This window comes from Haemaphysalis longicornis, unplaced genomic scaffold (assembly GCF_048455015.1).
Source record: "Haemaphysalis longicornis isolate Haplotype H1 unplaced genomic scaffold, Haemaphysalis longicornis Haplotype H1 scaffold_1, whole genome shotgun sequence".
Classification (NCBI taxonomy): domain Eukaryota; kingdom Metazoa; phylum Arthropoda; class Arachnida; order Ixodida; family Ixodidae; genus Haemaphysalis; species Haemaphysalis longicornis.
This window is the reverse complement of record NW_027526203.1, coordinates 325,155,508-325,176,308: the sequence shown is the minus strand read 5'-3', so window position 1 is coordinate 325,176,308 and position 20,801 is coordinate 325,155,508. Positions and strand designations below refer to the sequence as shown.

Below are 20,801 nucleotides of genomic sequence, written 5' to 3'. Positions count from 1 at the left end.
AATAAAGTCTTTATGACGCCTTCATACCGCACAAAAAGTAATGACATCGTTTGTTCTGCACTACGTGACACTTTCTCGGGAGAGGCAAATTTTTATTATCATTCAAAGGTCATGATGGCGTGCCGAACTTTCTGTGCACATTATTTTGCGTCTGTGAAGAAGGCTGCATTGCTTTCATGAGGCGCAAGCAAAAAGAAGCAGACAAATATTTTGAAGATGTGCGTACGCATTAGTTTACTTTGCGAAAATTTTGCATACTTCTATGCGAAACTTTCATAAAAGGCCGGGGGTATAGAGTGCAGTGCTAGCAAGTCGAGGTAAAAAGGTAAAGAAAGAAGCTATAAGCGTGTCTTTACTTGTAATCCAGCGCAAGGCTTTTTGTTTTACTTTTAACCCTTTCACGAGAAGGTCATTAAACGCGGCTTTCGCGCGAACTCTGACAGCTATACAGTGAACGAGCGAGTAAGCGAGTCAAAAAGCCTCAGCACCTTTTTTTTTCTTCATTTTCTGTTTTGGCGGGACTAATACCACAGACACCTTATGAGTCGACTGCCAAGTACGAACTACCGCATTTCTCTTTTTTCTCGACACTGCTTGTCAGTCAAGAGAAGTTTGACAAAGTGTGAGAGGGCTATTTATTTGTTTTATTGCATTTTAATGAAGTGGTAACGTTGTCACCTGTGCGATTCATTTTGGTGTCTCGAGTAATAGCGTTGAGTCAATATTTGCAGGCCAAATATGTTGCTTCTAGCTGTTTTCCCTCTTTCAAGAATATGGCTTAGAGCTTCCCAAACGAAAACCAACGTGATCAGTGCCTGGTCTGGAGGAAATAAGAAGGAATATGGGGCTAGGGGTCAGGAATATATAGTTCGAAGTATAGTTAAACCTGGATGTAACGAACCTCTATGTCAGAAATTTCTGGATTTAACGAAGTTTTTCGAATCCCCATTTCCATCCCCACTGAAGCCCATGTGTTCGCGACCTCGATGTAACGAAACGTTTCGGCGGTTAACCTTGATGTAACGAGGTCGGCAACCTGATCAGTCATTATTTTTGCCCTTTTACTCAAAAATCGGCCTTCAAAAAGAACTAATTTAGCGAATACAAGCCCATCTGCAATCCGCCAGCAGCAACGAAAACGTCTCGAATAGCACAAAAACAAAATTCATCATGATGATCATGAAGAACGGAGTGGCTATAGCACCATCCTGTGGCTAACACAGCATCCACTTTTGATTTTGCATGTGTAGCGTGACACCACACCAGGTCGCAAGCGTAACTACACGTAACGTTTTTTTTTTTTTTTCGTCCGCACAACAAACCACCGTGCGTTACCACGTGCGAGGGCTGTTTCGGTTCTACACTGAAGTTTTAAGGTGCCAGGCCGTACTGTCGGCGTGTAGTTGTGCGTCTCCACTGCCATCTGTGGTATCAGTTCGTTGGTGATAAGTTCTGCTGCCAGAAAAAAAAAAAACAAGTTGTGTCTTTTTAAGAGAAGCGCACAATTTTAAATGCCGTCTCCGCCGGCGAGAAAGAATAATGTCGCTGCCCGGTATACTATCCCAGCTATAGCACCCTCTCAACAATTTTTAGTGTGGTAAAGAGCATCAAGTTCGCAAAAAGGCACCCTTTCAGCATATGTTTGGTTCTTGAAACGCGTTAAGGTGTCTAAAAGTGTCAAAAGGCAGAAGTGATACTCAAGGTACGTTTGTTAATGCGGGGGCAAGTGACCTTTCTTCTTTGTAGCCCCGTGTAGTTCCGACGCTCACGCGAAAGCAGCAGGCGCAACTCACGCAGTTATGAAATAAAGTCATGAAAGGTTAGGTCACCTTCACTGATGTCTAGCATTTTGGCTTCGTCTCTGCTTCATTCCCGCGAGCTTTTACTCGAAAACTGCATGTAACGAAAACCTGGATGTAACGATAAATTGCGTACTTTTGCTAACTTCATTACATCTAGGCTTAACTGTACATGGTTAATAATTCAAAATTTCACGGGATAACATTTAAAACTGCTCGGCTCCAACCTCAAGCCACGTATGCGGCGACCAGGAGTTACGCGCCAGGGGTTACGGGCAAAACTTTCGACTCCACTGGCACAGCAATTCGCGGCTTCCGACCTCACCCTGACGTCGCCTTAAACGACACGGTTCACGTCTATTCAGGTTGAGGTCAACCTTTGGAGGCTAAGCTTACTGAGGTTGCGATTTTCTTCTTTCTTCATTGCCACATTCATATAAACACGCGCAATTGTCTAAACCCTGGACACGGTATATCAGAAGATCAAATGCGAATTGAAAAACGCTAATTCTATTAAATTTGAGAGGAAGCGAAGGGTTGAGGGATGGTTGGCGTGGTTCTTGCCGGCCTCGCGGACCTCCCTGCGTTAAAAAAAACAACGTTCATCTGCGACTCCGTACGTTTCCGCAAATACGAAGACTCGGTGCGTAATCCGTGTAAACAGTACTGCCGTGCATTCACGCTTCTGTCGCTTCACGCTTCACGCTTCAGTACCGCCGTGCATTCACGCATCAAAACGCGGTTCATGGCAACAGTTGATGTCGGGAGAAGATTGGTGCCAGATATTTCACAGAGTTCACCCTGTGCGTGCCTTCCTGACGCAGCGGGATCAAATTCTTGCGCTATTGCATACAACCAGTTTCCTCGAATACACGCAACAAACCTCGCTTATGCAGTTTTTAACTGGCCCTGAAGTGTGAGAATAAGTTGCCCAAACCGGCAGGTTATGGTGCCGCCAATTCAAATATAGCACTCGCAGGACCAATAGCAGTTGTTTATGAACGAATGAAGTGTCGAAAGAGTGAAAACTTTCTTGAAAGGGGTTTTAGCCTCTGCATGCTCGAAAATAACTGCCCAAACACACATACAGACCTCATACGTCTGTACTTTAGGCGACTCCACAGCAGGTTGTAAGAAATGCTCCTGAGGCTTCTGTGGGGTACCTCTAACTTCACATTGAAACATGTTGGTGGAGCAGTGCGAACTTGACAGGGCAAAGGAGAAGACAAGAACGTGAGCCCACGTACCACCTGCCGGCTTATTGCTCGGGTTGGGGTTGTTGTCCTATGTTTAATCGCACAACTGTTCAGTTTAATCACAAGGAGACGCACCCTAGACCGATATCCAAAGCCTTATTTTTATAAAAAAGAATTCTGAAAGCTGCGTTAGTATCCCGTCTGTACCTGTACTTGATTGTATTGTAAAGTGGCCTATCACGACGAAATTGATCTCTATCTGCTGTTTCCCGTTTTATTTTATTTTTCTCACCTCACTATGTTCACCCCACATCAGAGGTTCCTAGCCTCGGCGTTCTGGGGCTAACTTCTGCAGTGTTACCCGCCGCGGTGGCTCAGTGGCTAAGGCGTTGCGCTGCTGAGCACGAGGTCGCGGGTTCGATTCCCGGCCGTGGCGGCCGCTTTTCTGATGGAGGCGAAAAGCAAAAACGCCCGTGTGTACGAGATTTCGGCGCACGATAAAGATCCCCAGGTGGTCAAAATTAATCCGGAGCCCTCCACTACGGCGCGCCTCATCGCCTGCGTTGCGTCGGCGCGTAAATGTAAATTGTTAGAAGAGCTCCTTCTTCCACGAGTCGTCAGGATTCCCTACTGGAAAGAGTAGCAATACTGGGACAAAGAACACTCGTGTGCATTTGGCAAACCGCTGATAAAAAATCGCCAGAGGGGTCACTGAAGACTGCAGCCTTTTTATCATGTTAAAAAAAGCAGGGAAAGCAATTTAACCTGAGGTGAACATACAGCAACATATTCATTCCATGAGCATAGGCTATCCCTACCATTAGACAATGATGGTTAGTAGGCTCCGTCATTCTCTTTAAAAACATAAATCATTCCTATGTATATATTTAAATGTATTTTGGCGTACGTGGCGTTCGCAGTCAAAAGTTAAAAAATGGAATAAAAAAAATTCCCCGCATTTCCCCGAGGGGAAGAATGTGAAAGTGCGAATGCACTAGTTGAATTTGCGCGGTTCGGTAATGTTCGCGAAAGAGAGATCACACACACACACACACACAACTACAAAGAAAGAAAGATGCATTTATTCACAGACACCTATTTGTGTTGTCGTTGTACTTGATTGCTAGAGCGGATCTCAGCTTTGAAATTTCGTGTCAGTACTCCTTTAAGCAGGTGCATTAGCCCTTCTCACGCCCGATTCTTGGCCAATCCCCCACGTGGGTATGTGCCATGTCAGCGGCCAGGCAGCGCGCGCCCATGTCCCCCCGTTGCCAAGGAAGACGAGGAGATTCCTTGCCAATCCCCCACGTGGGTATGTGCCATGTCAGCGGCCAGGCTGCGCGCGCCCATCTCCACGTGCGCGGACATCGCCGGTGGACGCAGGTTCAGGGTCGCTTAAGAAGTGCATTCGCACTTAAAATACGGATGACGCAACCGCCGCTGGTGCCTCTAGAGCGCTTGTTCTTCTATGGTAAGGATTTGAAGGAATGAATGGAAAGTATGAAAGTAAGCCTTGCACGTCTTCGCCAAGAATGATGAAGTAAGATTTTAGCCACAATATCATTTTAAGTGAAACGGTAGAAGCAACAAAAAAGAAACCTCAATGGGTAATGTCACCGGTAATGAAACCTAAAATACCGTATGCCCTGTTTGGCGCCATCTTCTCCACTGTACCGAGAACAGCCCACCTACACTCTCTCTATCTTTTTTTATTTTTTACTCGGCTTTAATAAATGTCTCACGCACTCACTCACTCGCTCATTCACTCACTCACTCACTCCCTCACTCGCTCACTCACTCACTCGCTCGCTCGCTCACTCACTCACTCACTCACTCACTCACTCACTCACTCACTCGCTCGCTCCCTCACTCACTCACTCGCTCACTCCCTCACTCACTCGCTCGCTCACTCACTCACTCACTCACTCACTCGCTCACTCCTTCACCCTCACTCACTCGCTCACTCACTCACTCACTCACTCACTCGCTCACTCACTCACTCGCTCGCTCACTCCTTTACTCCTTCAGTCACTCACTCGCTCACTCACTCACTCACTCACTCACTCGCTCGCTCACTCACTCACTCGCTCACTCACTCACTCACTCGCTCACTCCTTCACTCCTTCATTCACTCACTCACTCGCTCGCTCACTCACTCACTCACTCGCTTACTCACTCGCTCACTCACTCGCTCACTCGCTCACTCACTCGCTCACCCACTCACTCACTCACTCACTCACTCACTCACTCACTCACTCACTGGCTCGCTCACTCGCTCGCTCACTCACTCACTCACTCACTCACTCACTCACTCACTCACTCACTCACTCACTCACTCACTCACTCACTCACTCACTCACTCACTCACTCACTCCACCGTACTGTCGTTCGTTCTCCCCTGTTCGGCGCTCACGCTACTACTGGCGGTTTTTGTGAATGTTTTCAAGATAATTTAAAGGGATCCTGCAACACTTTCGATAAGCGCTTTCACTCTTTCTTTAGCGTCTGGAACCACTGCAGAAGCTACAGTTATCGACAGCACGGAGCGGCACGGCGTGATTTGCTCGCCGCACCACATACAGCTTCCGTTTCTGCTTTGTTTTTGTGGCTTTATTTTTAAAGTTGCTATCGAAAAGCGTTCGTTGCTACAACTGAAGGAAAACCGGCCAACAGCTGCTACATGGCCTCAGTGACGTAATTCGGGCCGTCGAAAAACGTCAGGACCAGGAAAGAGAGAAAAATATTTTGAGGGAGTTTACGAGTTATCCGATGGGCATGGAGCTGTAATTTTTGGCTAAGATCCTTTGCGACCCCCTAATCTAAGTACTGGGTGTGTTGGGTGACTACGTTCTGCAAGCATTTAAGATTCCAAGAAAAGTGGAAAAAAAGCGTTGCAGCGTCCCTGTAAAAGAAAAATTGTGGCATGGTGGAGGGACGAAATAAATAAATTCTGGGGTAAACTGTGTACTCGAGCAACGCGGGCGAGGACCGGATAGGGGTCCGCGGGAGAGGCCTTCGTTCTGCAGTGGACCTGAGTAGGTTGATGGTGACGATGATGATGATGATTCGGGCGCACAGACTTTTACTATAGTATTTTATTTATCCTAGTATACAATGGCTGCATCCCTGTCCTTTAACCGAACTTGCATCTGCTCAGGATTTCTGTTTTCTTACCGGCTGCTCCGTTTTAAACTTATCACAAGTCATCTGTCAACCAGCATGTGTAACAAATAAACACATCCTTACTGAACTTCGTTTTGACACCTGTTTTAGCGACCATGACGTGCCCCGTTTCACCTTTTCCCTTGTTGCTGCAGGAAAACAGAAGCGCATGAAAAGCATCAGGAATCACAATAGAGCTAACTTCGAAGATATTCATACGGGCCATTGCGTATTTCATGATTCAGTAAAATACCTCTTGAACGAGCGTCATTTTAACGAACTATTTAGTTCTACGAACTTTTTTAAATCCCCCACTGAACCGCCATTGAACGCGATGGAAACGCTTTTCAGTTTAACGAAACTCAGCGCACGGCTCGTTTCAGCTCTACAAACATATTCCATGGCACCGTCCTATGTCTCCCAGGTCATATTGATCACTGCAACAAGTACAACCCGCACTTTCTGTAGCATATTTTTCTTTGAAAACCGCGTTTCATTACCGCGTGACGAATAATGGGCCCCCTTTTTAACTATGAAGTGGATTGTATACCGAGATAATCTCGTATTCAGCTGAAGCCATAACCATAGCCAGAGATATAGCGTTAGTGCTACAACCGCTACAACCACAAAGAAAAAGGCATTGGCGTGCTGGTTATTCATGACACGTGCAAAGGTGGAAATAACTCCAAGGTCAGAATCACAGCATTGTTTTCCTGCAACGCGTCGGGTACGCATAAGATGAAGCCTTTAATTATCGGTCGTTATGCCCACCCAAGGGGCTTTAAAGAGCTTGCATCGCTCCCATTTGATCACAACCATAATTCAAAGGCTTGGATGTCGCGTGAACTGTTTACACAGTGGATCGTAGGTGCGAACCATGACATGGCAAGAAAGAATCGCAAGGTTTTGTTAATTTTGGACTTGCTCGGCCCACTTAGTCGACACACGTCTCAGCAACATCCGATTTGAATTTCTGCCGCCCAACTGCTTGTCAATCTTGCAGCCTCTTGATCTTGGTACGTATCATAAACTTAAAGGTGCACTACAGGCGGCGGCTTGTGCAGTGCATCCTGGTAAATCTGAGAATTCAGAAGCCTGACGCAACTGACGCGCGAAAGGCGGGTGAAATGCTCACAGGTGCTTGGTGGACTGTGAGGCCAACGACAATACTGACAGAAAGCAGGACTAAACCCTGCAAACTGGATTGCTGTGTACACCAACCTCGAAGAGGAGAAACAGGACACTGATGAAAGCACTGACCTCGGTGTGTGGAAGGAATTGTCACAAGGTATGGGCACAGACAGCCATTTGCTTTTTGAGGACTACGCCACCTGTGACTCTCAGGTTGAGACATGAGCCGCACTGACTACAGAAGAAATTGCAGCGAGCGTACTACCCCAGGAAGAAGAATAAGATGAAGAATCAACCCATGAAGACGGAGCACTAAAAATTTCAGCTGAGTTGGACAAACTGAAGTCATTTGCTATCCAGCAGACTGTTGTGACGGAGGAGGTTCATGAGAGCTTGGACTCTGTGACTCAATTAATGACCACTGCAGTCCGAAGTGTACAGGTGCAGCAAAAGATTGCTGCATTCTACAAAGGGCGGTAAATAGTGAATATCCGCTTGCAAAGGAGCAGAGTGACAAATAAATGGGTTGAAATATCATTTGAACACCTGATATTTTCTTTGGCTTGTGGTAAAAAGCTGCAACATACTTATTTCGCTTGAGTGAACTTTCACTTTAACAAACTTCCCCGAGGTCCCTTGAAGTTTGTCCGTTCAAGTTCGTTCGTTCGTTCAAGGGAAGTTTCACTGTAGTTGGCTGCCGTGTTACATAAAGCAAAACATTGATTATATATGATATTCTTTCAATTTAAGGCGTATGATATTTCATACATCTTTAAGTTGCCATGTATTTGTTAATTATTATTAACAAACATATGTCCTTAGACACTGAAGTGATTTGTAAACATTGTGGGATTACTAGCGCAAATTGTAGTCTGGAGTCTCCAGGCCATGTTTCGACCACTCTCGCTGCGTTTACGGTACTTTATTCAGTAGAAAAATCAATGCGCAAATGCTGTCCTTCTCTCTGCATCCTCCTTGCCAATTTTCTATGACGTTTGGAATGACGTCAAAACAAGGTCTCTTGGCTTGACTGCGCTATTGCACGGCTCGCCGACCCTCCGACAGAATCAGTCGGCCCAACCGCGGCCGGCGGGCCGTCGCAATTCGTGTTCGCTAAGTTGAAATAAGCCACGGAACGTTTGTACCAGCAAGAACGTGCTTTTAGTTCGTTTGTTTGTCTACTGTATTAAGCTCTAAGCTGACCAAAATGCACGCTGCAGCCGACCAAAATGCACGCGAACTCGCATACCATGCTCCCTGATACCACGAATACCACACTCCCCTCCCCGTAAAATAGGGCAAACGTCTTCTTATCCTGCGCCTAGGAACGCCATCCTTCCCACTGCCGAATTGGGATCTTAGCGCCGAAAATCACTAACTTTGCGCAAGATTGCCACGGCGACGAAATGGAATTAAACTGGAGTAGTGTATATTTGAATTCGAATCACAGTAACAGCCGTTTACCACAATTACATGCACAGTAAGCATCGAAACCCTCGAGTGAGATTTCGCTTTGATGAAGCGATGCTAGAAAGCCAATACTCAAAAATTAGCTTGGGTTCGCCAAAATAGGCTCCTCATTAAAAAAAGAAATTCCCGGGCCATCTCCACTAACGTGAAACCTGGGAGAGGCGAAGCATACAGTGTATAAGTGTATTCTTGGTGCCTTGGCGCTTTTGCCAACGGAGATGAAAGCGTTAGGGGTAGAGGTATACAGCGTTGTTGCACAGGTCTCGTGTCTTTGAAGCACGACACCCTCTCGCGCGAGGCGTAAACGACTGCCCCGCTGTTTTTTTAGTACGCGTTATAGAGCGCTCCAGCGCGAAGCGCAAACGAGTGTCCCGGCGTTTTTTTTTTTAGTCGCGTTACATTCTAGCGTGAGGCGTACACAAGTTTCCCGGTGTTTTAGTACCGTGACTACATGAGACGACGATTACGACGACGACGACAGGAGACGCCAACAGCCCTAGCCCCTAAGGTGCTTCGCCCCTAAAAGCAACACATATATCCACAAATCTTGATGGGTGATTGTGTTTCGTAGGAACCATCCGACATTACCTTAAAACTGCGAAATACTGGTAAACGTCCAACCTCTTCCAAGCAAATTTATTTATTTATTTATTTATTTATTTATTTATTTATTTATTTATTTATTTATTTATTTATTTATTGGAATACCCTCAAGGCCCATAGGGCATTACAGAGGGGGTGGGTAACAATATTTTATAACACGCAAAAGGAAAAAAAGAGAATAAAATACAAGGGAAAAAAAGGAAGAAGCGAAAAGAACAACAATAGAAATAACCTACAACCGGAACGGATATGTAAAAAAGCAAACAAGCAAACCAAACAGAACAGAAAACGAACACTTCAGAATTGTTACAAAGTGCTGAGTAATGACATTTTTAAACAATGAAGGGTCTTGAATGGTTATGATGGACGAGGTTAGGTGGTTCCATTCTGCACAAGTTCTGGGTAAAAAGGTAGCTGAAAATAAATTTGTATGGCAAGCAGGAATGGCAACCTTATACTGATGATCAATGCGTGAAGAGCGGTATGATGGTTCTGAAATAAGGTCTCGCCTCATTGATAAGTTGTGAAAGAATATCTTGTGAAAAAGGTGAAGTCGTGCCAATTTCCTCCGGACAGTTAAATGTGGTAGTTCAGGGTAAGATTTCATTTGGGATACGCTCGCAGTACGGGAGTAATTAGAACAAATAAAACGAGCTGAACGGTTCTGAACGGATTCTAGCGTAGTGATTAGTGTGTGCTGCAGGGGATCCCATATTGCGGAAGCGTACTCAAGTTTTGGGCGAATTAGTGGCCGGTATAGTAGAATTTTGAGGGACATCGGAACATGAGAAAAGTTGCGGCGCAAGTAGCCCAGCGTTCGATTAGCATTATTACAGATGTAGGCGACGTGTGTGTGCCAAGATAGGTTATTGGTAATGTAAACGCCGAGGTACTTATATGAAGAGACATGCTATAGGGGCACTGCGTTAATGGTATAAGTACAAGTGGTGGAAATAGATCGCCGGGTTATTGTCATGAATTTAGATTTGTTAGAGTTGAGAGTCATAAGCCATTTATTGCACCAGGTTGAGACAGTCTCTAGGTCAGCCTGTAGGAGTGTGTTATCTGATTCGGTCGTTATTTCGCGCTAAAGGACACAATCATCGGCAAATAGCCTTATAGAGGACTTGATACTGTCGGGGAGGTCATTAATAAATATCAGGAAAAGTAAAGGGCCTAGAACGGAACCTTGTGGAACGCCAGATGTTACTTGAGAAAGAGGTGAGTCACAGTCATTAGTTGTTACAAACTGAGTGCGATTAGTCAAAAAGCATTCAATCTATTTAAGTATGTTTGGATCGATGTTTAACGTACTGATTTTCAGAAGAAGTAATTGGTGAGGTACTGTGTCAAAAGCTTTTTGAAAGTCAAGAAAAATGCAGTGTACAAGTGAGCCGCGATCTAGAGCTGATGCTATGTCATTGGTGAAATATAGAAGCTGGGTATCGCATGAGTAACGTTTTCGGAATCCGTGCTGGAAGGGAGTGGAGAAAGAGTTCGATTCCAGAAATGAGCCAAGATTTGAGTAAATTATATGTTCTAATAGTTTACAAGCGACACTTGTTAGGGAAATTGGTCTGTAATTGAGGGGAGACTCTGCGTTACCCGATTTGTGCACAGGGACCACCTTACCCACTTTCCAGTCAAGCGGAAAAGAAGAACACTGAATAGATTGCGAAAAAATTAAGGACAAATAAATTGATGAATACACTTCAGTATTTTTTTAGGAACTTTGGGTTAATTTCATCCACGCCACAACACGAGGACAACTTAAGATTGTGAATTAAATTTTGCACTCCGATGGCGTCAATGGTCACTGGATACCTCGGTAAAAAATCCCGACTAGGCATTTGTGGCAATGCAGAAATAAAACAATTCGAAAACGAAGTAGCAAAAAAATCATTTAAAACACTGCAACAGTCTTCATAGCGAACCGGCTGCCCGTCTGAATTTGTAAGCGAAATGCTTTTCTTTTCAATTGGTTTAACAGTTTTCCAAAATTTTGAAGGGTTGTTTGCAAAAAGTGAGGGAAGGGTGTTATTAAGAAACACTCGCTTGGCTTCTTTGATCGATGTTCGGTAATCAGAAAGAGCGGCTTGATACACGTGCCAGTGTGCGGACGAGTTAGTCTGCTTTGCTTGACGGAACTCTGCAATCTTTTTAAATCAGTTGAGAACAAAGGGGCGCGTTGGCGACCCTTGATAACGTATGTGGGAATGTATGTCGTGATTAAAGAATGAACCTTTTTTTATGAACAAGTTCCAATTTTGTTCGACACTGCGATCAAAGAAGCCTTGAGAGAAGCTCTAAAAATATAAGTCAAGTTCCGTGTTAATCGAGTCGTAATCACCGCGCGAATAGTCTTTTATTGTTTTACTATTGTTTTCCGGCGCCCTAAAGAACTTGTTAGATTGAAGTGCACAAAACAATGGTCACTTAGCCCGAGGATATACGAAATAGAATGCACAAGGTCGGGTGAAGTTGTAAGAAGTAGATCGAGAACATTGGAGGAAGTAGGGCCCGTTCTAGTCGGCTCATATCCAAAGTCATATCCAATTGGTCATATCCAAAGGTATTCTTAGGGGATAACAACTCAAACATTACATATTCCACTTCCAGCGAGACATGGGAGGCAGCCATGACCTGAAGATCAGCGTGAGATCAGGAGAGGGAAAGGAAAGGAGCCGCTTCCCCTGGAGTCCGAACTTCGGGTTCCATCCTTGATTCCCCTACCATCTATTACCCCCTTTTCCCGAACATCCATTATATGTAACTGAACAAAGGTCTTCTCTGTGTCTCCCTCCCTCTTTGGCAAAAAAGCCTAGAAAAGTTCAAGCCGCTCACGACGATAGAGAATAGAACTTCGAAACACCTGCACTGTGGCCTTTCGACAGAAGTGACTGACGAACACTCCGCAGCCACAACTTTTCCCGCCAGCATCTCCAGCTACACAGGCGCAGATGGTCTGTCTTGTATCTGCCGCGGTAAACAAAAACCATTGCCGCTAGTCTTGTTCTCTTCACTGAACTTCAGTGATTGGAAAGCATACACAGTAAGTGCAGCAAGTCCGTTCCAAAGCGCTCCATCGACGTCAAAGTAACGCTATCGCGTCGTACATCTTAAAGGGGTACTTACACAAAAATTTTGAAGGTGAGATAACTTCGGAGATAGATTGGTGGGAACACACATACATCATCTGCAAAATATCAGCGGCAAATACAGCCGAGAACATATTTAAAATCAATTTTAAAGTGTGCGAGACGCAACCGAGCAGCCAGTGGAGGCCCTCGCGCTATCGACATTCCCTGGATATTTTGTAAATAAACAACATCCAAGCACGTCACGAGTTTGGGTTGGCCGCTTCCGCACTGCCGGTGTTTCCGCCGGCTCGCTGCTCCAATCGGAGGTCGGAGCTTCCGCTCTCGAGCAACGAACGACCCGATCGTTGGCGGCGGAGGCGCCGTGATTCTAGGTTTTACAGCGATTCCAGGCACTCTATTTTTATTGCTTTTTATTGCACTGAACGCGAAAACGCGCCGGGTCCACGAAAAGCGTACTGAGCGAGCCGCACGGTCGCTGCGCAGGCGGCGGCCACGGCCGCGAAGTGGCGCAGGCCGGCGCAGGTAGCTCGAGCGATAGCTTTTTACCGCTGCACAAATGCGACCCAAGTCCCAAATATGGCAGCTCATATGAGGAAGGAGTTAATGATGCGATGGCGGGTTGCATTAAAAATCGTCATCTGCACCGCTTACGAGAGCGGCAATCGAATATCCGCCGCAGTGCTAAGCCGAACATATCTGTAGGCGGACCGGTAGGCAGACCGGCCGGCTGCTCCCACCCGCTGTCTCGAGCGTCACGCGTCGTTCTCTAGCCGCGGCACCAATTTGCACTCGCAGCGCCTGCGTCAAGTCCACGGTCGCTTTTTAATTAAGCGGCTCACGAGATCAGTACAGGGGGTGGGTGGGGGGTGGGGGCATTCGCAGAAACTGCCGGCGACGCGGATTCGACAGTGCTACGGCAGCTCTGCTCTGCGATATCCGTCCGACGGTCACGTGGTCCGCTTTGTTTACACAAAATCGCGCATTTCGCGGCACCCGCTGAAACCGAAACTGCGACTGGCCGCATTGAAAACGCCTCCAATTAAACAACCGTCGCACGTTGAACCAAATGAGGTTTCCACACGTGATAAGTAGGCCATTAGCTACCTATCGCAACAAAAAACCAAGATGCAAAATTTTTGTGTCAGTGCCCTTTAAGACCTAAACGTAGCTGTCATCTGCAACTTTTAGGTGCAGAGCACTTGAAGGGCCCGCATTGTCGTCATAGCTCGTGTCACGGTAATACGGGGCATCAAGCACCCGAACGGGGCCGCACGGCGTCACGCACCCAAGCAGAGACTTCGAAAACATACCCGCTTGACCCTCGACTCAGCCTTCCGGCCAAGAGTTAACGGCATACCTGAACGAGCAGTTTATATAGTCATAACCACTAGAAACTCCTGGACCGGTGGCACTTGTCATACATGTCCCCATAATTTAGCGCAAATAAAACTGCCGGTGCAATTGAGGCAAAATATATGTAATTAATCCGCAGCCCCCGCGTCCATTTAGTTAGAAACGCTCGTCGGTTTGGTTTTTACGATAGTAAGCGAAAAAAGTGGCCGCAGAAGGCAAAAAACGACGAACTAGCCTACCAAGAAGTTCTTCTCAGATACATCTCTTTAAATCTGCGCATTAAGGCTCCGGTACGTGCGATATGAAAGCAAGCACAAAAAGAACAGAGCTCCCGCTCATGTTGTTCCAGGCAGAGGGCCCGCGAGCATTGAGAAGCGGGAAATTGGAATTGCTTTGGACAAAACCTTTGTTCAATTCGTCAATACAGGAGTGAGACAGGGAGGGCAAGAGCGTGAGGGGTGGTAGCAATGAGCGGACAACGGCACCGCAGCCCCTCTCGCGAATCCCTGCTCTACACTTCCGACAGCTTTCACGTTGAGTGAAACTACTTAAATTTTTTTCGCAACCCATTTGCTAACCCCCTTTCCTTGATGCGCGTGTGTGTGCGTGCATTTACGAGTGTTCGTGCGTGTGTGTGTGTTTATATGTGTGTGTGTGTGTGCGTGGGCGTGTGGGTGTTCCCATGTAGTAGTGTGATTAAATGCTGATGTCTGTTATGTAACATCGTGTTTGCAGTGTGGTGCATTAAGTTGTAGTTATAATATCGTTGTTCGATCTTTGGTTTGTTTTGCTTGCTTTTAGATTATTTTGTAAACATTGTGGTTCGCACGCTGCTTTTCTACCTTTACTATGAATGTACGAAATTTTGTTTAGTTGTCAGGTGCGCATTTTTTTAAAATTTCTCCTTTTAAGAAACCCACTCCTCTAGTATAACGCTGTACGCCCCGAGGGCCAAATAAGCAAATAGATAAAATGAAAGAGCCCAGTATCGGGAGGTTAAGCTGCCCGTCTTTCTTCCCGCCGCAGTGCCTCGTGGGCAACAAGTATCGGCCGTTCGCGCTGCCGGATCGCATCGAGCACGCCGCTTTCGAGCACTTACACCAGGCGGCCCAGGATGCCGGCCTCGACGTCTCCCTCGTCGGCCAGTGGTACCTGCTCAACGAGAACCTGGTGCCGCCCGCCTACGAGCTGCAGCTGCCCGCCGAAAGGTGAGCGGCCACTTTTATCTCCCTCGCTCGAGAGAGAAACGAGAAACGGTGAATCTTCGGGGGCTGCCTGGTGTGCGCTTTGCTTGATTTGATTGAGGGTTGCTCGGAGGATGCGGAGTACACATTGACTCTACCGCCAGAGAGTGAGCATTTGCCTTGTCCTTTAAAGAAACGCTCCAACACTTCTTTCAACTTGAACGAAACACACACAGCGCGCAAAACAACAGGATTAAAGACGGAGGGATGTACAACACAGCGCTTGTGTTGTACATCCCTCCGTCTTTAATCCTGTTGTTTTGCGCGCTGTGTGTGTTTCGTTCAAGATGATTTACCAACTCGCCCAACTTTGGGTGTTCCTTCTTTCAACTTCTTTTTTTAAATCTAAAATACCTTCAGGACGTAGTCAACGAGCGTATCCCTGCTGAGATGCTCCATATATACGGAATCGGTAATACGGAATGGTTACGTAGCCTCGTACAATGCCGGAATAAAAATGGAATATTTCTGAAAAACACGTTTTAATATCTAGAATAGTGTATAACATTCGAAAGATTCGACGCGGTTGTTATCTCTACAAGATGGCAAGAACCGTGAAATCAAGGTTCGTATGAATTGCGTGTAACAGAGTATGCGAAAACATTCCGTATTTGCACGATTCTAACACGCACCTTCTTTTTACTGCGAAGCAGTATAGTATGTCTAACCCCCCGTTTTCATTCCTGAGAAGCCGATTTACACGGCGCCGCTCCGGGGCTTCTCCTCGGCACCACTGTACAACTATACCCCAGCGCGATCGACGCGGTGCGCCATCTTGGCGCATGCGCAAATCATACGATGTTGCAGTTTCTGCATGACACAAAACAGCGACTTCGCCGGATCCTGCAGCAAGGGCCGTGCCGAGTTGCGAACGCTTTCAATTTGGTGTGACGCGGCTGGCGCCGCCGGCACGAAAGGAACCACACGGCCGGACTGGAGCAGCGGCGAGCAAGTGCGCGCCCGCCGCTCCTCCAGCCCGGCCGTGGGAACCATATCGCATCTTGCGCCGGCGCCGCCAGGACGCGCCACAGACGCCAGCTATATACAGCCACCATTTTTTTTAATATCGCAGGAGCGTCGACCGGCGACTAGTTCAGCGCCTTATCGAGGTAGACAGCGGCGAAACTAGCGAGGGTAGTTCGCACAGTTCGCATGCGCAGAACTAACCCGCCAGTGCGACCATCGTCTGCTAGGCTGTTCCCGCAACCACCACACAGCCCGTTTCCGCCGGTTATCAGCCGCTTTGTCGTGAACAAGGCGCACGCTAAATTGCTGTCACCGCCCAGCAATGAAGATCGCCGGCTGATTATGAAGGGAAGGGGTTGTGTCGGGCTTGCGCGACCAGCTAGCAGACGATGGATGCACTGGCGGAATCGTTCTGCGCATGCGAAGTACCCTCGCTGATTTCGCCGCTTTCTACGGCGGTAAGGCGCTGACTCATCCGCCAGTCGACGCGCCGGCGATATTATTAAAAGAAATCAACGGCTGTCAGCCTTGCCGGGGTGCCGGACTACGAGTGCTGCACTTTCGATGACGTAACTTTGCCGACGCGCGCGTGGGCACAGAGCGCAGACTGGCGGTAAAGGGACACCGAAGGGATTTGTAAACATTGGGGGATTACTCGGGAAAATTGTAGACTGGAGTCCCTAGGCCATATTTGATGATTGATTGATTGTGGGGTTTAACGCGCCGACGCACGCAGGCGATGAGGCGCGCCGTAGTAGAGGTCTCCGGATTAATTTTGACCACCTGGGGATTTTTATCGTGCGCCGAAATCTCGTACACACGGGCGTTTTTGCTTTTCGCCTCCATCAGAAAAGCGGCCGCCGCGGCCGGGAATCGAACCCGCGACCTCGTGCTCAGCAGCGCAACGCCTCAGCCACTGAGCCACCGCGGCAGGTTAGGCCATATTTCGACCATTCTCGGTGCGTTTAAGCGACTTTATTACTGCTAAGCAGTATACCTCTGCCCGCCAAAGGTTTTTTGCGACCGTCGGCGTCAACAAAAAACTCCTGCGAGCAAATAATTTACTAGCACCGCCAGAAATCGAACCTGGGCCCGAATAGAGTCACGGAGCAACAGCCCGTCGTCTTACTGACTGAGCTACGCCCGCACGAGGAGACAGGGAGACAGACAGTGCATTCAACGAGCACAGCGGCGGGTCTACCACCTGTCCTCATTCAAAGCCCTCGCGTGAAGTGCAAATCGCATAATCTATGATAACGGCGTTCACGTTGTTCATGTGGATCAGCGGCGAACTGGGGTTCTATTCCAGAAGGCCCGAGATTGAGCGGAACTCAGCAGACGCGAGCTCTAGCGACGCCCACGTAACGTGATGATAATATTTCAAGGCATAGTTCAACCGCTTAAAAAATGCGATTCATGCTATTTGCTAATTATTGAGGTAACGTAAGCGGTCCAGGGCAGCACGGTCCAAGGAGGCGCGACCAGGGCGTGGCGCATTTTTCAGAGCGTTCTTTCGCTCCACTGCTGCACTGGGGGCTCCTGGGGGCAAGGAAATCCAACTATTTTGCTTTATCGCGCTTTTATTTTAATAATCTGTGTTACACTTCAAAGTTCAGTTATTTTTTTTTATTTCAGGCGTTCTTATGAGCTTTTTGTTTGAAATTTGTCGTCCTAAGAAGCAGTTTCTGCCCATTTCTGCCGTAGGGGGCAGACAATGCAATCACGTTACTAAGGCGGATTGGCAAAGAAAGAAAGCGGGTGATGGAAACGCGCATCATTCAAAGTAATGGCTGTTCGATGTTATCGAAACCCTCCGTACGCTTTTCGATGCAAAATTTCCAAGGGGCACTTAAGTCGCTTGTGTGATTTGAAGGCGAAAGCTTGGCGATACTTACTAACAATTGATCATTGTATTTGCACTAATTATTGACTGATACATTCCACTTGCGTATTTTTTAGATGCGGAGCATCTCTTGCTCGGGGGTATGTCTCGCGGCGTCGGCGTCCGCACTCACACTACGCATGCGCAACTCTTCTCCTTCCCGCTCTCCAACAGCTGCGCGTTACTCTCTCCACTTCTATCCTACCACCTGCTTGCGCTTCTCCTGCGTTCTCGCTTCTGCTCTCGCGACGCATGCGCTACTCTCCTTCTCTAGTCTCCTCTCCTTCAAGTGTGAATATAAAGCGGGTAGAGCGCTGCGCGCGTTCAGTGCAGCGCTTGCTTCGGTTGACTCCGTTGATGCTTCCGATGAAGTGTGATGGAAGCAATAGTCCCGTCAGTGAGTGGGCTGACGCAAGCACGCGTCACCATCAGTTCAAACACTAATAGCAACGTTACGTCCACTCAAGACAAAGGTGCGAAGCGAAGGGCACGCGACGCTGAACGCAAACGCTTGAAGCGAGTGGCGGACCCTGAACTTCGTCAGCGCGAAGCAGCTTCGAAGCGTCAACGTCGAGCAGCGGATCCTGAGCTTCGGCAACGTCAAGCAGCGTCGGTTCGAGAACGTCGAGTGGCGGTACCGGAACTTCGACAGCGTGAAGTGGAACGCAAACGTACGAAGCGAGCGGAGGAACCGAACCTTCGAGAACGGGAAGCCGTTTGTAAGCGTCAATAACGTCTACATTCCCATCGGGGATTCCGTTGCGTTCCGTTGTGTTAGTAGTTGGGTTTGGGGGAAATGTAGGTGAACCCCATGATGCTCCGCATCCTACTCAGGGTTCCCCTCGGGAAGACGGGGTAATTTTTTTTCGCTTTCATTGCTTTGTTTTTTTAACAAATTTTGGCGTTACTTCAACCGGCTCATTTTATTCTTTGTCGTGTTTGCGTCAGTTTCTTTTCTTTCATTTCGTAGTGAACTGAGTCAGCAAGAAGGCTGTCACACATAATCAGGGTCCCTATAATCAGGGTCCTGCGCAGCTGGCGTGCAACTGTCCTTCACACGTGCCATCACGTTCACGTGTGACACGGAACGCACTATTCTACATGCTTACTTTTCCAATTCACCGTATTGTGAATTTTGGAAACCGGGCCCATTGGCTCATTAAAGCTCCCGATTGCGGGCAAATCATCCAAGCGGGCATGTGCTGCGAAGAACGGAGTAGCAACAACCACAACTTTTCAAATTGGTTTCTTTTATTTCTCTTTCCTCTTCACAGCTCTTGTTCGAGGAAGCTCTCTACAGTTACTTTTTTTTCATTGAGTCCAATCCCCTCACTCCCCTCTCTTACTTCACCCTCTTTCTGCTCTCGCTCGCCCTCCTTCTGGCGTCACGCTGCTACTTTCGGTCTCAACTCTCCCCTTCACAAGGTTTGCGTGCTCTGCTTCCTGCCAGACGACGGAGACGCTGGGCAAAACCCGCTCAAACGCGTAGAGAGCGCCGCTGATAATAGACACACGCCATTGATTATATACTATCGCAAGAATTGGGTTACACGCAACGCCTCAAGCAAAACTGTCTGCCGCGCTGGCGATAAATGAAACGCGCGGTCATGCAACACCAGGTTCGAAAGTGCGTACGCTCCGTCTGCAGACGGATAGACGCGTGGTAGAACCTGCGAAAGCCTTGACCGGGGAACCACCTAAAAAAGGCGGAAAAAGATGTTGGCAGTAATCTTATTGCGCACATACCGGCAGACTGTCGACTGGGGGCGGTCGTTACCAACGCTTCCGTGGAAGGTGCCCGTCGCGTAAAACCGCTGCGCACACAACTCTTGCCCCTCGGCAGTCATGGAGCGCAAGCCCACTCAGAGTCCTCCCAAAGGGGGTTTGGCATCATATATGACTGCCCAGCCAATTCATAGTACTTTCGAGAGACGAAAACGAGATCGAAATTCCTCCTCCGCTAAAGAAAAAGATTTGTCGGGATAGATATGTGCCTGCTACGGCGACCGTGAACAATGAACCACGCCGCAGCAGCGGCTGCCACGGACGTCCCGAGTTCAACTCGGCCGTGCAAAACCATTCCAGAGTTTCCTCTGAGTTCTAATGTTAATCAAGCACACCCAACCCATCCGTGGGCGCGGCGTAGCGATAGAAGCCCCATCTAACCATGGCGTCCACTTCGCCGGTGGGGTAGCGTCGCAACCACGAAGTCACTTGCATTTCGTGCTCCAGCAAGAAAGCTTAGCAGCAAACAATGAACGATCGATGTTCCCAAGCCACCGACAGTCAAGTGCTACCACAGTCGCGGGGGTGTTCGGTCCGAACGAAGAGTTCGCTCTTGTCCGGACGATAGGAGCGGCCAAGACAAGATTTTTCCACGGCAGCCGTCTTCATACACAGTCAAAACACAATCGACGAAAGATGACACAACTTCAACGTCTAAAACGCAATCTTCAGTGTTCAAACACGCTCATGGCACGCTAAATTGGGGCGATTTCTGATACTACGCCTCCCTTCCGCACGTAAACAAAGCCAGTCCCGTTTGACAGAGCCGGGAGAAGGGCGCTTTCCTTTCGCTACAGTGCACTCCTTCGCTTACTTGGTTTGGGCTGGCGCTGAGCAGCACTGGAGCCACCATCAAACCACGTAGCAAACACCATTTAGTGGAAGAAAAGAACACCCCGAAAATCGGAGCCGCGCCGCGCCGCTTTTAGAGGGCGGAGCTTTGAAAGAAGGTTGGGGCCAGGCCGGAGTTGTAACAAACATAGTGGGGTTATCTACTTTGCGCAACGAAGTGCATATTGGAACTTGATTCTAGACGGCGCGGCACGCTTATGTTTGCAAAAGCCGTGCTTTATCAACGTGAGCGGCCTGAACCGGGTGCGCTGGTAATA

At 47.8% G+C, this 20,801-nt stretch overlaps 1 protein-coding gene across 1 annotated transcript in view; it reads left to right on the top strand.

Moving 5' to 3' along the window:
- Positions 1-20,801, top strand: part of LOC144151773 (protein qui-1) — a 733,079-nt gene that overhangs the window by 565,886 nt on the left and 146,392 nt on the right. Inside the window, 1 exon segment of the mRNA XM_077682912.1 lies at positions 14,842-15,023. Within this exon segment, the coding sequence (XP_077539038.1) occupies positions 14,842-15,023 (182 nt within the window).